The 14413-nt window shown below is 38.5% G+C and overlaps 1 protein-coding gene across 3 annotated transcripts in view; it reads left to right on the top strand.

Annotated features, from left to right (window-relative positions):
- Positions 1-14413, top strand: part of ARHGAP24 (Rho GTPase activating protein 24) — a 1254786-nt gene that overhangs the window by 826592 nt on the left and 413781 nt on the right. For all 3 annotated transcript variants that reach the window (XM_073600031.1, XM_073600040.1, XM_073600022.1), the window contains exon 3: positions 1148-1235. In XM_073600031.1, the coding sequence (XP_073456132.1) occupies positions 1148-1235 (88 nt within the window). The remainder of the gene's footprint in view (positions 1-1147; positions 1236-14413) is intronic.

Below are 14413 nucleotides of genomic sequence, written 5' to 3'. Positions count from 1 at the left end.
CCAGTAGATTTAGAGTTAGTTAGTTTTAGGCTGAACTTATACTTTAAAAAGCGGGCTGTCCCTATAGTGGATCTGGCCATTTCAAATATGAACAAAACTTTGACTGTCTCTGTCGATGACAACTTGGTGCTTAACGACCCCGTAGATAAAATTATAGAAGCCCCCATCCTAATGTACACAAAGCATCCAAAGATTCGGATAAGAATACACATGGCTCTTGTATTTAGGCAATATTTGTTTTGCCAGCATATATCGTATATACTGTATATTTATTTACTTTTTTATGTGGCTATTATAATGAACAAAGTATAACGAGACCATCTGTGGAAAACACATCTTTTGGTTGGTTTTATTAACTTTCTCAGTAACAGTTTTATAATTCACATACCCAAAATCCATTCTCCTACTTATATAAATGGCTGAGTAAGATAAAGTGTCATTCCTGTCTTCCTTTTTTGACTTCTTTTGCAGTTTGTTATACAGTTGTAGGCACCAGTCCACAATTAGGAAACAAGACATCTGTACATACTATAGTTTCAAAGTTTATCAAGGCAAATCAAATCTATTAGAAAGTAATTGACCTATATGATGTTTCAGCTCAGTTCTATAAACGTCTAGGGGTCTAATCTGTCATAGCTCACAGTTTCAAGTGAAGGGTGCTGTATAAATTTCAAGTGCTATTGTTTTTCTAGTCTGCATACATAAGCTGCTTGTACCTCATTAGAAATGGCGTGGCATAGGGTGGTGGTTATATTTCTGTATAACCAGTAGTAGCTTATTCAAAGAAGGACCAGACAGGTCCCATCTTAACTAATAGGGCTGTAGCACCTAGTAATTGGACACACACCCACTTGTTTGTATTGGAAGGTAAAAGTCTGGAGATCACTGAGACACTAGATATAATATGATTACATTGCAGGGCCCAGCAGAAGATCCTTTGGTGGCCCTGCCTGACTGTCTCCACGGACCTCTCAAACTGTCCAGAAAAATGTCTATCAATCTGTAAATACAATAATGCAGAGCTTATTAAGAACCTGCTGATACATGTAGTATCATTTTGCATTAACCTAAAAGTGATAAACCCGAAACCAAACCAATTTTTTTGACAGTAGAGATACATCTTAACAGAATCATTTCATTTTTCCAGGGTACCATCTTTCTGCCTGGAAACAGAGTGGTGGAGCATCCATGCAATGAAGACAGTCCAGGGAAATTCTTATTCGAAGTTGTTCCAGGTAAGATTTAATTTTATTTATGCATACATGTTGTTTGACTGAACTTTTGAGTTTATACATGCATATTTTCCCTAATACCTGCTCGCTTCCATATTTTGTCTTGCACTGATTAAAGGGCAAATGTAATCCATGTAATGTTTGCTAGATAATTGGTACATATGAAAGACGTCATCTTTAACAGTATAGGTCTGAACAATCAGACCTGGAGTAATCGGAACTTGCATTTTACTAAACAGGTGCAATGTTAGAAGCAATAATGCAAAACAGGTTCAGGATGGCAAAAAGCAAGCATGCACTGAAGAAAAATCCAAACATGGGCTATATATGACAATTTCCATGTGGCAACATCAGTGTAACATGTAACTGATTAGTACAATATAGTCTAGCTGCAGGAATTGCAGTACTTTGATAGCCATCAGGGAGTAGCTCCCCACAGTTCCTGGGTCTTCTGGAAAAGCTGCATGCGATTAGGGTCCTGGCTGCCCACATGCCAGTTATGACAGTGAATGGCCTTTCACCTGCCTGCAAACCTCTTGCCCAGCTCTCCGCCTCATCAGGTGTGGCCTCTCTGAGCTGCTGAGGGAGGTAAGCAGAAAAACGTATTACCCCCTGGGTGTGTCCAAGAATCCAGAAGAGTTAAAGCAGCCACACCTGAATCTGAGTGTGGTGAGTAAATGGGCAATCCACTACACTTCCTAATGTTAATAATAATTATTTAGTGTTAATGTACAAAAACCTTGTTTGTTCAGTGTTTTATAGGAACGTGGGGACAACCATATTTACCAATTACATGTGCAGGCTTTGTTTCTTGCTCCCTAGTGATGCATAGTGTTTTGCCTAGTTTGTCTTTTATCTTGATGTAAGACTAGCCAGGGTCCAATAGACTCTTCATAGTCTGTCCCCTTATTGATTTGAAGATACACCTCATGTGTTCTAGGCTCTTCAGTCCTTAGATAAGGCAAGAGCTTTGTATTCATAATAAGATAGAGGCTATTTTTTACCCAAGGTATTGATCTGGTATTGCTGGCATACACTTTTAGTTAATATATGGTGTACATAAATATAATAATGTAATGTAATAATAAATAATGTAAATTATAGAAAAATTGGGGCAAAGGGATGTTTACTGTACCATCGAGGACATGTTATTGTATACAGAACAGATTTTTATATGTAAAAATAAATAAATCTAAAAAAAATAAACAATAAAATGGTCTGTCTTTTATAAAAAAAAAATGTTTTTGTATGATCTATGATGGTACTGGAAAAATTCCCCAATTTTTCTTCAATTTTCTGCCAATATATGGGATGTGGGTACCTGTATATAAACACAATATGTTCTGAGCAACAATTTAATCTCATAATATATGGTGTACATTTTAATGTCACATGTACTCTAAGTCTTAAAATTTGTGCTTTGCAGCCTGGTAAAAATGTGTGGTTACCTAAAATGAAATGCAATATGTTTTAATTTGAACCCCCAGGAGCCATCTTTCATGACAAAGCAAAAAGGTTACATTTTATGCAGCATAGTCAAAGTATTAAAACAAAAATTCATGTGTATTATTACTTATTATGTGTGTTGCATCATAGTGTAAATTATGTATATGCCACATCTGTTTTGCAGACATAATGTGAATAATACAAAGCCACAATACAGGCATACCCCACTTTTAGGTACACAATGGGATCAGAGCATGTATGTAAAACGAAAATGTACTTAGAGTGAAGCAATACTCTTTTTCACTTCTCAATGCATGTACTGCATTGCAATAGTCATTTACAGGCCAGGCCTGTACTGGCCATTGGGACTACAGGGAGTTTCCCGGTGGGCCGATGGCTCAGTGGGCTGGTTTCAGTGACAGCCTGTCAAAGTAATGGCTTTCTTGGTTCGCCCTTAACTTCACACAGTGATGTGAGACAGATGAGAAAAATACAGAGGAGAATAAGTGAAATAGTAAAAGAGGTTAGTGAGGACTCCTTATGTTATGCTACTTATGTTTTTTTGCACAATTGCGTATAGTTTATATACTGTTTTTGTGCTTGTTTGCACAAATAAAGTGGGCCGGTCTGGATGAAGTCCAGGGCCAATTTTTTATCCCAGTCCAGCCCTGTTACAGGCATAACTGATTACCTAGGCAAGCTGGCCAACCCCAAAATCAAATAAACCAGGAGCAGTGCCATGTCAAGCCACCAAGATTTTCCATAGACGCCAATGTTAAAAACCAGGAGCAGTGCCATGTCAAGCTGACTAAAATTTTCCATAGACGCCAATGTGTCCGTACTTGCGAGTGTGTAAAGTGAGGGTACGTAAAGTGGGGTATGCCTGTAGTTCAAAGTCGCAGCTTTGAAATAGTTATGAACACTAAGGTATCTATATTTTTAAAAAATTGCTTTGCGTATGTCTGAGCATTCATGCAAAAATCATGAATAATACCTGTAATGTTTGTAATATGTATGTAATCTCAGCTTCTATTTGTTACCTTTTACCGAGCGAATGTAATGACCCCTAACATTCGATCCTAAGAGAAAATAGTCTTAAGAACATTCAACCAGAAAAGTAAAAAAAACATTTGACCAATAGAGAAAATAGCCTAACACTATAAGCTAAGAACATTCAACAAGAAGGGGAAATGACAAGATGGAGGCCTCTGTGAAATACAAAATATATAGAGTGATTCCTGTGTGAATAGCCAAACAAATTAGTGTTTGACCAGATAAACCACTAGCTGCAGTGGGAAGGGAGACATTTAGCAGTGGTATTACTACTACTGCCAAATATGACAGCTTCCTGCTCAGGGTTCCTAGTTGTTGCTGCTGTGGCTCATTTCCACCTGGCACATTCAGCAGTCAGCCAGGGACTCCTGACTGACAGGCGATTGTAAACAAAGGGGAGGTAATGAAAAAAAGTCTGGGAGTTCTTTTGGTCTGATATGGATTTTAAGAGGGACTCCACAAAGAAACAAAAAACAACAGCGCTGAGTCCCCTCCAAATTCTATATCAGACCATTCAGCTCTGGTTTGGTCTTTAAGGGTGAACCCCACTCAAAATATAAGAAAAAAAAAAAGAGTCCCCCCCCCCAATTTATACCAGACTTTTATTTGAGCATGTTTCTCCCCTCCCAAACCATACTAAACCACATGCCCTTAACATGAGGGGTACCTTGCCAGGGTGGGGCCCTGGCAAAGCACTATATCCCCATGCTGGTGTGGACAGCCTGTTCCACACAACTCTGTCCTAGTGGTTGTAGGGGTCTGTGGGCAGGGAGGGCTTACCAAAATCTGAAAGCCCCATTTAATAGTAAGGGGGGGCTCCCAAGTACCATAATATTATATTTGCAACGCAAAAGGCAACAAATAAAAACTGACATTTGCCACATAGAGCCCTAACTGTTGCGCCAATGTACTTTGTTTTCGCTTTTCTTATACAATGCTGTTAACAGAGAACTAAGGACCCTGAAACCCTCAATGTTTTTTCTTGACATTATTACTATTATAAGCAGGATGACATGCTACCTATGTGAAAATATTGTGTAGGTGACAGGTTCTCTTTATAAAGCCACTTGTGCCTTTTTAGATGTCAGACACATCCCCTGCTCTTATCCCAAGCTTATCTTACAATCATCCAGTACTTAACAGTGAACCAGTATTGCTCAGTTGAGCCAGTGGTGGCTGGAGTTTTTTTCTTTTGGGGGGGTGGCAAACAGCCACCCCCTGGTCAGTTGGTGGCAGCAACCCCCCCAGGAGGACAGCCGGGACATCAAAGCCCCACACTTATCTAGGAAGCGGGTGGGGCAGCGTGTCTGGCGAGTTTCTTCCTCCTCCTATGGTGTGGATCACAGCGCCCTCCACCGTGCATCCCCCTCCTCCTAGGCTTCCAATAGGATCACCTGACCTTTCAGCCAATCAGGAGACGGGTATCAGACCCGCTCTTCCTGATTGAAGAAAATTCATTTGGTTTTCTAACACATCTGGGTGGGCTCCGAGCGCAATGCTCTGCGCTCAGAGTCCACCCTATTTTGAAGCCTATTAGAGCCTATGGCTCTAATCAAGTGCTTCAAAAAAATACCCTGCCGCTGTAATTAATGTGCCTGGTGTCCTGAAAGGGGCCGAACGCATGAATAGGGGGTGGCCGCTGCGGTCGTGGATAGATTCATGCTGTGAGCACTTCCTGGTTCACAGTAAGCAGAGAGAACCAGGAAACAAACGGCATCCAGTCTCCGTTTTGCATCAATCTCCACCAGATGTGGGTTCCCAGGAGAAGCAGGTGAGCCTGGGTAACCCGGTAGGGGTGTGGGGTTCAGGAACAGCTAGACAGTGTTATTCTGGAATAAACAGTTACAAAGTGTGGAGCTGGCAGATACGTATTAGCACAGGCTCATGGCTCATGGAAGGCACAGACAGTGATTAAAAAAACATTTTCAGACATCACTCTTACCTACTCTGCTAAAAAATGTTTTTTGTTTTACTGTGTTTTCTTGTTAGATAGATTTGCAGTTAAAATTAGGCTACAGTAGCATTGCTGTGGAGCTTTATTTTATCTAGATTGCCTTCTGGCTTTACTAGCATATACTAAAGGAGAAAAATTATATTCAGCATAAACCTAATCTCTTTATCCAGTATGAATAGATGCAATACACTGTAACAATACAATTTATAAGTTGTTTTTGGTATTCATTGCATGAGGGATCAACTCTGATTGCAGCTATCTGGAGCAACAGTATAAAAAGATTTCATGAATTGCAGATTGCTGCTTTTAGAATGCTGTAGGCCTATTTGTTCCTGCTACAATATATGAGGATACAGTAACAGCTATATTTACCCAATGGTTTTTACAGAGATTGCTGTGGTCACAATGTTTACCCATTATTTATATGCACTACTAATGAGATACTGTTTTCAGGTTAAGAATTATAGCCTTACTGTCAAGAGAGACAACAAAAGTATTGATCACTGTGTTGTTGACTACACTGGGCAAATGACCTTAAATATATCTTTCATGTTAAGCGTTAAGTATAATTTAATTCGTAAATGACACACTTAAAGCAGTATTAAAAACAAAAATGTTATATATTGCCGCTTATCAATCGTTAGATGTGGTGGCTGCATTCATTTTCTTTTCTAAGCTTTTTCCACCTAGCTATTTGGCCAGTAGCACACCTCCTGTATTAGACCCCTTTCACAATGGGGCAGTGACCGCGTTAGCGCTAAAGCGCCGCTCGTTTCAGCGGCGCTTTAGCGGGAAGGGGTTAAAAGCACCTGTGTTGCGGCGCTTCCGAAGCGCTTTTCAGGCGCTTTGGAAGAGCTACCTATTCATTTCAATGGGCAGGGCATTTTGGGAGCGCTAAATACAGCGCTCCCAAATCGCCCCAAAGATGCTGCTTGAAGGACTTTTCCTAACGCACCACAAGCGTACCGCCCTAGTGTGAAAAGTCACACTGAAATTAATGGGAGGCGGTTTTCAGTCGCTTTACAGACGCTATTTCTAGCGCTAAAACGACTGAAAACTGCCTCAGCGTTAAAGGGGTCTTAGAGTGCACCCACTCTGGATTAAGGACCACAGAGGGCACCTTTGGACAGCAGCATTGTCAGTCTGGGGGGAGGGAAGTGTTAGATAGACTAACAGATTTAATTAAACTAACAAATCAAAGCCAAGATCTAGCTAACACTTTATAAGCCAGTGATGGCGAACCTTGGCACCCCAGATGTTTTGGAACTCCATTTCCCATGATGCTCAACTACACTGCAGAGTGCATGATCATCATGGGAAATGGAGTTCCAAAATATCTGGGGTGCCAAGGTTCGCCATCACTGTTATAGGCAGTTAAAGCAGTTTTTTTCCTTTTGGAATAAAGGTTTTACATAAATAATAAATAAATAAAATCTGATTATTGTAAGCACCCCTGTTAGTGTTAGTTAAATGGTTTGACTCATCCCTGTAAACTGATACATTCTGCTGGAGTGCTTGTTCTCTTGAAAAACTACAGGCTTCCTGGCTGGATCGCTACATGAAAATAGAAGGAAGAAAGCCTAAAAAAGAAAGTAATGCAGCCATCACATCTAAAAAAGGACAAGCTGCAATATAATAAATGTTTGCTTTTGGGTTTATTACCACCCTGAATCTGATAAGCTCCTTTCAAATGGATTGTATAATATAATAGTTATTTTCAGCATTTTCTGTTTTAGCCTGAACATGATGCGCCAATAACAATCAAATGAAAATGTATTTATAAAGTATATGAAAAGCTGTAGGCAGCCATTTAATTGAATATTGATCATCTTCTTGGTCTCAGTTGTCATTAATATCACATAATGTTTTCAAACGCTTGTTTATTTTCTAAATCATATTATCATGGCTGTGGCATTCTTTATATTATCCTTGATGAGCAAGTCAGATAAAATATAGTGATGAAGCTGGATTAATTGCTTAGAGAAGAGTTTTAGGGTATATCGATATCAGACTGTGCCCAGATAAATCCAAAGAACACTAATGAAATAAACTAAACTATTCTAATTACACACATACACAAAAGAAAACATTTGTATATAGAAATTTGGCCTAAGCACCTCAATTAGTGAAATTGTATACACCTCGCTGCCCTTAAAGTGGTTGTAAACCCTCCGGCGTCACTTTTTTCACTTTTACCTATAGGTAAGCCTAGAATAAGGCTTACCTATAAGTAGTGGAAATATCTCCTAAACATTCGCCGATGATGTCATTGACGCATGCGCTGTGAAGAAACGGACCTCCATGCCGTTTCTTCGCTCGTATGTGCCGTGACTGATGACTTCAGTACATGCACAGAGCCAGAGTCCACGGCCCCAGAAGGAAGAGGGCAGAAGATGGATGCTTCCACCAGCGGGGACAGCGCGGCTTTGATTGCAGGCAATGCATACTGGCCCGTTATGCTTTTACTTTGCAGGGAACGACAGAGGTAGTAAAACACATCAGGGTTTACTTCCTCTTTAAAATTATGTTTTTTTTCTTAATTCCCAAATTAACCTGCTTAACATTTTACTTTCTTTTGTTATTACTTTGCATGGGGCTTATGGGTCTATTCATAAAAAAAAGTTTCAGAGCTATTCATCAATCAAAACTGCACGTACCTTTGTTTTTGGTAGTTAGCCAACATCTACTCATTCGTTTTAGGGCTATGACTGTTGTGCGAACAGGGCAAAACCAAACGTTTAAGACTATTTTCTCTTAGAGTCAGGGTATTTTCCCTGCCAATTGAATGTTTTAAGGGCATTTTCTATTAGGACTGAATGTCCCAGATAGGAAGGATAACTTGCCACAAATTTGTGGCAGTGTTGATTTGTGCTGTAAGTCTTATTAACTTGCTGCACATTTTTACTGGCAAGTTGTACACTTGCAGAGCACTTGAAGCACAAGTTCTAGTTGACACTTTTCCAATTTGTAGCAAATGTGTGTGGCAAGCTTCTAGCAAGAGCAAAGTTGCAGTGGGGAGTCTACAGTAAGAGCTCTGCAAATCTACAGCATGAAAATTCAGTCACAGTGACCCCTGTGGTGGGATGACTATTGCACAACATAACTGAACCAGAACTTGCAGCAGACTTGCAGAATCTTTGCAAAGAAAGTTGATCTGGAGTCATGCAATGCTGACTTCTGCAACTGTGCAACAAACTTGTGAAGCCTGGCAAGTCTAGCAATAGCTTAGCAAGTCATTTTCAAACTTGCAGCATAATTGCTTGCTATCTAGGTTATGGTATTTTCTTTTAAGATTGAATGTTCTTAGGCATGGTTTCTAATAATTGAATGTTATTTGACTATTTTCTATTAGGACTGAGTTCTTAGACCCATATAATACCATGTATAATAATTAACAAATTCTTATTGCATCTGATTTGACAACAATAAGGATTCACTAAATGAAAATTGCATTTTTTGCCTGTGAACATAAATATCACAAAATGCACTAAATCAATTTATTGATTTAATTAAAAAAAACATGCTAGTTAGATACCTCCCAACTGTCTAAAATGGGTTTCCTCCGGGTACCCCGGTTTCCTCCCATACTCCAAAGACATGCTGGTAGGTTAATTGGATCTTGTCTAAAAATTTTAAAATAGAGGTATGGCGCTTCCTTATAAAGTGTGTACTAAATAATAATGTGACCGATATGAACTATACCATACACAAACAGTGATAAGTGATCATATAAGTGCCCCCATAACTGGTAAAATATATATGTGATACGAAACGTGAAGAAGACCCTAATTAGGTACCATGCACCTATATGCCCAGGTAATTTCCAAAAAGTACCACTAGGTGTGGCTGCTGATACACTAAGCAGCTAATATGATGATTCCAACATATATATATATGCAAAAAATATAAAAAAATATAAAAAATAATATAATATACCAGTGCAATCAAATCCAAAAAATTGTTATATACCCAAATGGTCTGCAAAATGTGTAATAGCTTATATGGATAGAAAAAATGTTCTGTCACAAGTAATGCATCCCAAACTTCAAATAACGGAAAATTATATGTATATAAATATGCAAAAAGGTTGTATACCAGTGCAATCAAATCCAAAAAATATGTATCCAAATGATCTACACAATGTGTCTCAAGATATTTGAATAAAGAAAGAATAATAAAAAACACAAAAAACTGTCACACGTGATACGTCCCAGATGTCTGGGACGTATCACGTGTGACAGTTTTTTGTGTTTTTTATTATTCTTTCTTTATTCAAATATCTTGAGACACATTGTGTAGATCATTTGGATACATATTTTTTGGATTTGATTGCACTGGTATACAACCTTTTTGCATATTTATATACATATAATTTTCCGTTATTTGCAGTTTGGGATGCATTACTTGTGACAGAACATTTTTTCTATCCATATAAGCTATTACACATTTTGCAGACCATTTGGGTATATAACAATTTTTTGGATTTGATTGCACTGGTATATTATATTATTTTTTATATTTTTTTATATTTTTTGCATATATATATGTTGGAATCATCATATTAGCTGCTTAGTGTATCAGCAGCCACACCTAGTGGTACTTTTTGGAAATTACCTGGGCATATAGGTGCATGGTACCTAATTAGGGTCTTCTTCACGTTTTGTATCACATATATATTTTACCAGTTATGGGGGCACTTATATGATCACTTATCACTGTTTGTGTATGGTATAGTTCATATCGGTCACATTATTATTTAGTACACACTTTATAAGGAAGCGCCATACCTCTATTTTAAAATTTTATGTATATGTTAGTCCTCTTTGAGGGCTTAACTAAAGGTGGCAGCATACCTTTCTTTCTTTTTTCTTTTTCCTTCTCCCCCTTTTCCCCCTCCCCCCTCCCCACCCCCTTGGTCTTTTTCCTCCTCCCTCTTGTTTCCATATCTTGCCCCCCTTTTTCTGTCCTAAGCGCAGAGGTTTTGTGTTTCTTGTCTAAAAATTGTCCCTAGTATGTATGAATGCGAGTTAGGGATCTTAGACTGTAAGTTCCTTGAGGGTAGGGACTGATGTGAATGTTCAATGTATATGTAAAGCACTGCGTAAATTGACAGCGCTATATAAGTACCTGAAATAAATAAATAAATGTGAAAAGGGGACACCTTTTAGTACAACGTATGTGAGCAAAGAACATGCCCCTGTCACATTCCCCAGTTATGTGGACCACAAAGAATAAATATGTAAAAAAAATATTGTTTATGCACACAAAAACTTTTTCACCATTTACAGTGCATTGGAAAAGTATTCATACCCCTTGAAATTTTTCACATTTTGTCATGTTACAACCAAAAACGTAAATGTTTTTTATTGGGATTTTATGTGATAGACCAACATAAAGTGGCACATAATTGTGAAGTGGAAGGAAAATGATAAACGGTTTTTAAATGTTTTTACAAATAAATATCTGAAAAGTGTGGTGTGCATTTGTATTCAGCCCCCTTTACTCTGATAGCCCTAACTAAAATCTAGTGGAACCAATTGCCTTCGGAAGAGACCTAATTAGTAAATAAAGGCCACCTGTGTTTAATTTAATCTCAGTATAAATACAGCTGTTCTGTGAAGCCCTCAGAGGTTTGTTGGAGAACCTTAGTAAACAAGTAGCATCATGAAGACCAAGGAACACACCAGACAGGTCAGGGATAAACTTGTGGAGAAGTTTAAAGCAGGGTTAGGTTAGAAAACAATATCCCAAGCTATGAACATCTCATGGAGCACTGCTCATCAGTTGAAAATGTGTATGACACAACTGCAAACTACCAAGGCATAGCCGTCCACCTAAACTGACAGGCCGGTCAAGGAGAGCATTATGTACAGAAGCAGCCAAGAAGCCCATGGTAACTCTGGAACTCTGGAGGAGCTGCAGAGATCCACAGCCCAGGTAGGAGAGTCTGTCCACAGAAACAACTGTTAGTTGTGCACTCTACTCTGGCCTTTACTGAAGAATGGCAAGAAGAAAACAATTGTTGAAAGAAAGCCATAAGAAGTCCCGTTTGAAGTTTGCACGAAGCCATGTGGGGGACACAGAAAACACATGGAAAACACATGGAAGAAGGTGCTCTGGTCAGATGAGATCAAAATTGAACTTTTTGGCCTAAAGCAAAACACTATGGGTGGCGGAAAACACTGCACATCACCCTGAACACACCATCCCCAGCATGAACCATGTTGGTGGCAATATCATGTTGTGGGGATGCTTTTCTTCAGTAAGGACAGGGAAGCTGGTCAAAATTGATGGGAAGATGGATGGAGCCAAATACAGGGCAATCTTAGAAGAAAACCTGTAATACACACGATTGGAATTTCGGCCCGCAAAAGACCAATGAGAGTTTTTCGTCAGAAAATGCGACCATGTGTTTGCTCCATCAGACTTTTGCTGGCCGAATTCCAGCCAGCAAAAGATTGAGAGCATGTTCTTAATTTTTCGGTCAGGAAAAGTTCCTATCCGAAAAATGCGATCGTCTGTGGCAATTCCGACATGCAAAATTCCTACGCATGCTCAGAAACAATTTGACGCATGCTCGGAAGCATTGAACTTCATTTTCTCGGCTCGTCGTAGTGTTGTACGTCACCACAATCTTGACGGTCGTAAGTTCAGCGAACTTTTGTGTGACCGTGTGTATGCAAGGCAAACTTGAGCAGAATCCCGTTGGAAAAGCCGTCATGTCTTTTTCCGACGAGAAGTTCGATCGTGTGTACGCGGCATTAGAGTCTGCAAAAGATTTGAGACTAGGGTGGAGGTTCACCTTCCAGCAGTACAACGACCCTACACATACCGCTAGAGCTTCAATGGAATGGTTTGGATCAAAGGATATTCATATGTTAGAATGGCCCAGTCCAGACCTAAATCCAATTGAGAGTCTATGACAAGACTTGAAAATTGCTGTTCACAGATGCTCTCCATCCAATCTGACAGAGCTTGAGCTATTTTGCAAAGAATAATGGGCAAAAATGTCACTCTCTAGATGTGCAAAGTTGGTAGAGACACCCCCAAATAGACTTGCAGCTGTAATTGCAGTGAAAGGTGGTTCTACAAAGTATTGACTCAGGGGGGCTGAATACATATGCACACCACACTTTTCACATATTTATTTGTAAAAAATTGTGAAAACCATTTATCATTTTCCTTACACTTCACAATTATGTGCCACTTTATGTTGGTCTATGACATAAAATCCCAATAAAATACATTTACGTTTTTGGTTGTAACATGACAAAATGTGGGAAATTTCCAGGGGTATGAATACTTTTTCAAGGCACTGTATTTTCTTTATACTGACATCTCAAAATAACAAATGCAATAATTTAGAGGTTGGATGAAAAATTTAGCACAGTTTAACAATTTTGGTATTTAAATAGTACATTTTTATAGAGGTCTATAAATCAGACCAAAAAGGAGGAACAATTAAGGAGGAAAAAGATGGTCCCTCCAAATGAGGAACTGTTAGAAGCTATGACTAGTTTTAATGTCAAACAATTCTGGCTATGGAATTCTGTCTGACTTTAAAATCAAGCATGTATTTTTTTTTCTCTTGCGTGTGTTTGGGTGAAAAATTAGTTTCGGTTGGGTCACTGAATGCTTTAACACGAAAACAGGATATTAGACAGTCAGTGTTCTTGTTTCACGCATTTGTGGGCAGCTGTAAACTTTTCTTTCTAATTCATAATGCATGCAAATAATTTAGAGAATGTAAGTAGGAGAGATTCAGTGAATCTTGAGCCTTGAAATGGGAATGAGATGTGTTGTGAATTAAAACGATCCTCTGGAAGACAATTCTAAGAAAATTCCAAACTGTTCTCAAGTTGCAGATTCATCTGTGAGAAATATAACATATGTAGTTTTCTAAATCACAGTGAGGGCTTTTTGACTCTTTTAGTCCCGTCTTCTATTATTATAGTGTCTGGTAAATATTAATTACAAAGAAATACAGCCAGGAAGCTTAAGTTACAGACCATAATTTAAATAAATATCTAAAATCAAGCACATAGAGATGAGTCGATTTTGTTTCTATAAATGCTACATTTAATCCATGTACACATTTTATAGTAATCTGATCTGCCACACAGTTATGGTTTTCAGTACATACACAGAGGAAAAAGCAAATCTTGTAAAATACCGTTTGGTAGACCTATACCCAAGTGTTAAAGCTGAACTTTAAGCAGAAATAAAAGACACAAATAACGACCAGGCCATTTTTTGCGATACGGCACTGTGTCACTTACTGACTGACAATTTTGCGGTCATGCAACGCTGTACCCAAGCAAAATTGACATCCTTTTTTTCCCACAAATAGATTTCTTTTGGTGGTATTTGCTGACCTCTGCGGTTTTTATTTTTTGCGCTATGAACAAAAAAGGAGCGGCAATTTTGAAAAAAAAAAAATCAATATTTTTACTTTTTGTTATAATGAATATCCCCAAAAATGTTCTAAAAAACAAATTTCTTCATCAGTTTAGGGCGATATATATTCTTCTACATATTTCTGGTTAAGAAAAATCGCATTAAGCGTATATTTATTGGTTTGCGCAAAAGTTATAGCATCTACAAACTATGGGAAAGATTTATGGCTTTTTTTTTTACTAGTAATGGCGCTGATCTGCGATCTTTAGTGATACTACGACATTGCGGTGGACAGATCGGACACTTTTGACACATTTTTGGGACCATTGAT

The sequence above is a fragment of the Aquarana catesbeiana genome, linkage group LG01 (assembly GCF_042186555.1).
Source record: "Aquarana catesbeiana isolate 2022-GZ linkage group LG01, ASM4218655v1, whole genome shotgun sequence".
NCBI lineage: Eukaryota > Metazoa > Chordata > Amphibia > Anura > Ranidae > Aquarana > Aquarana catesbeiana.
This window is presented reverse-complemented; position numbering and strand designations above follow the sequence as displayed.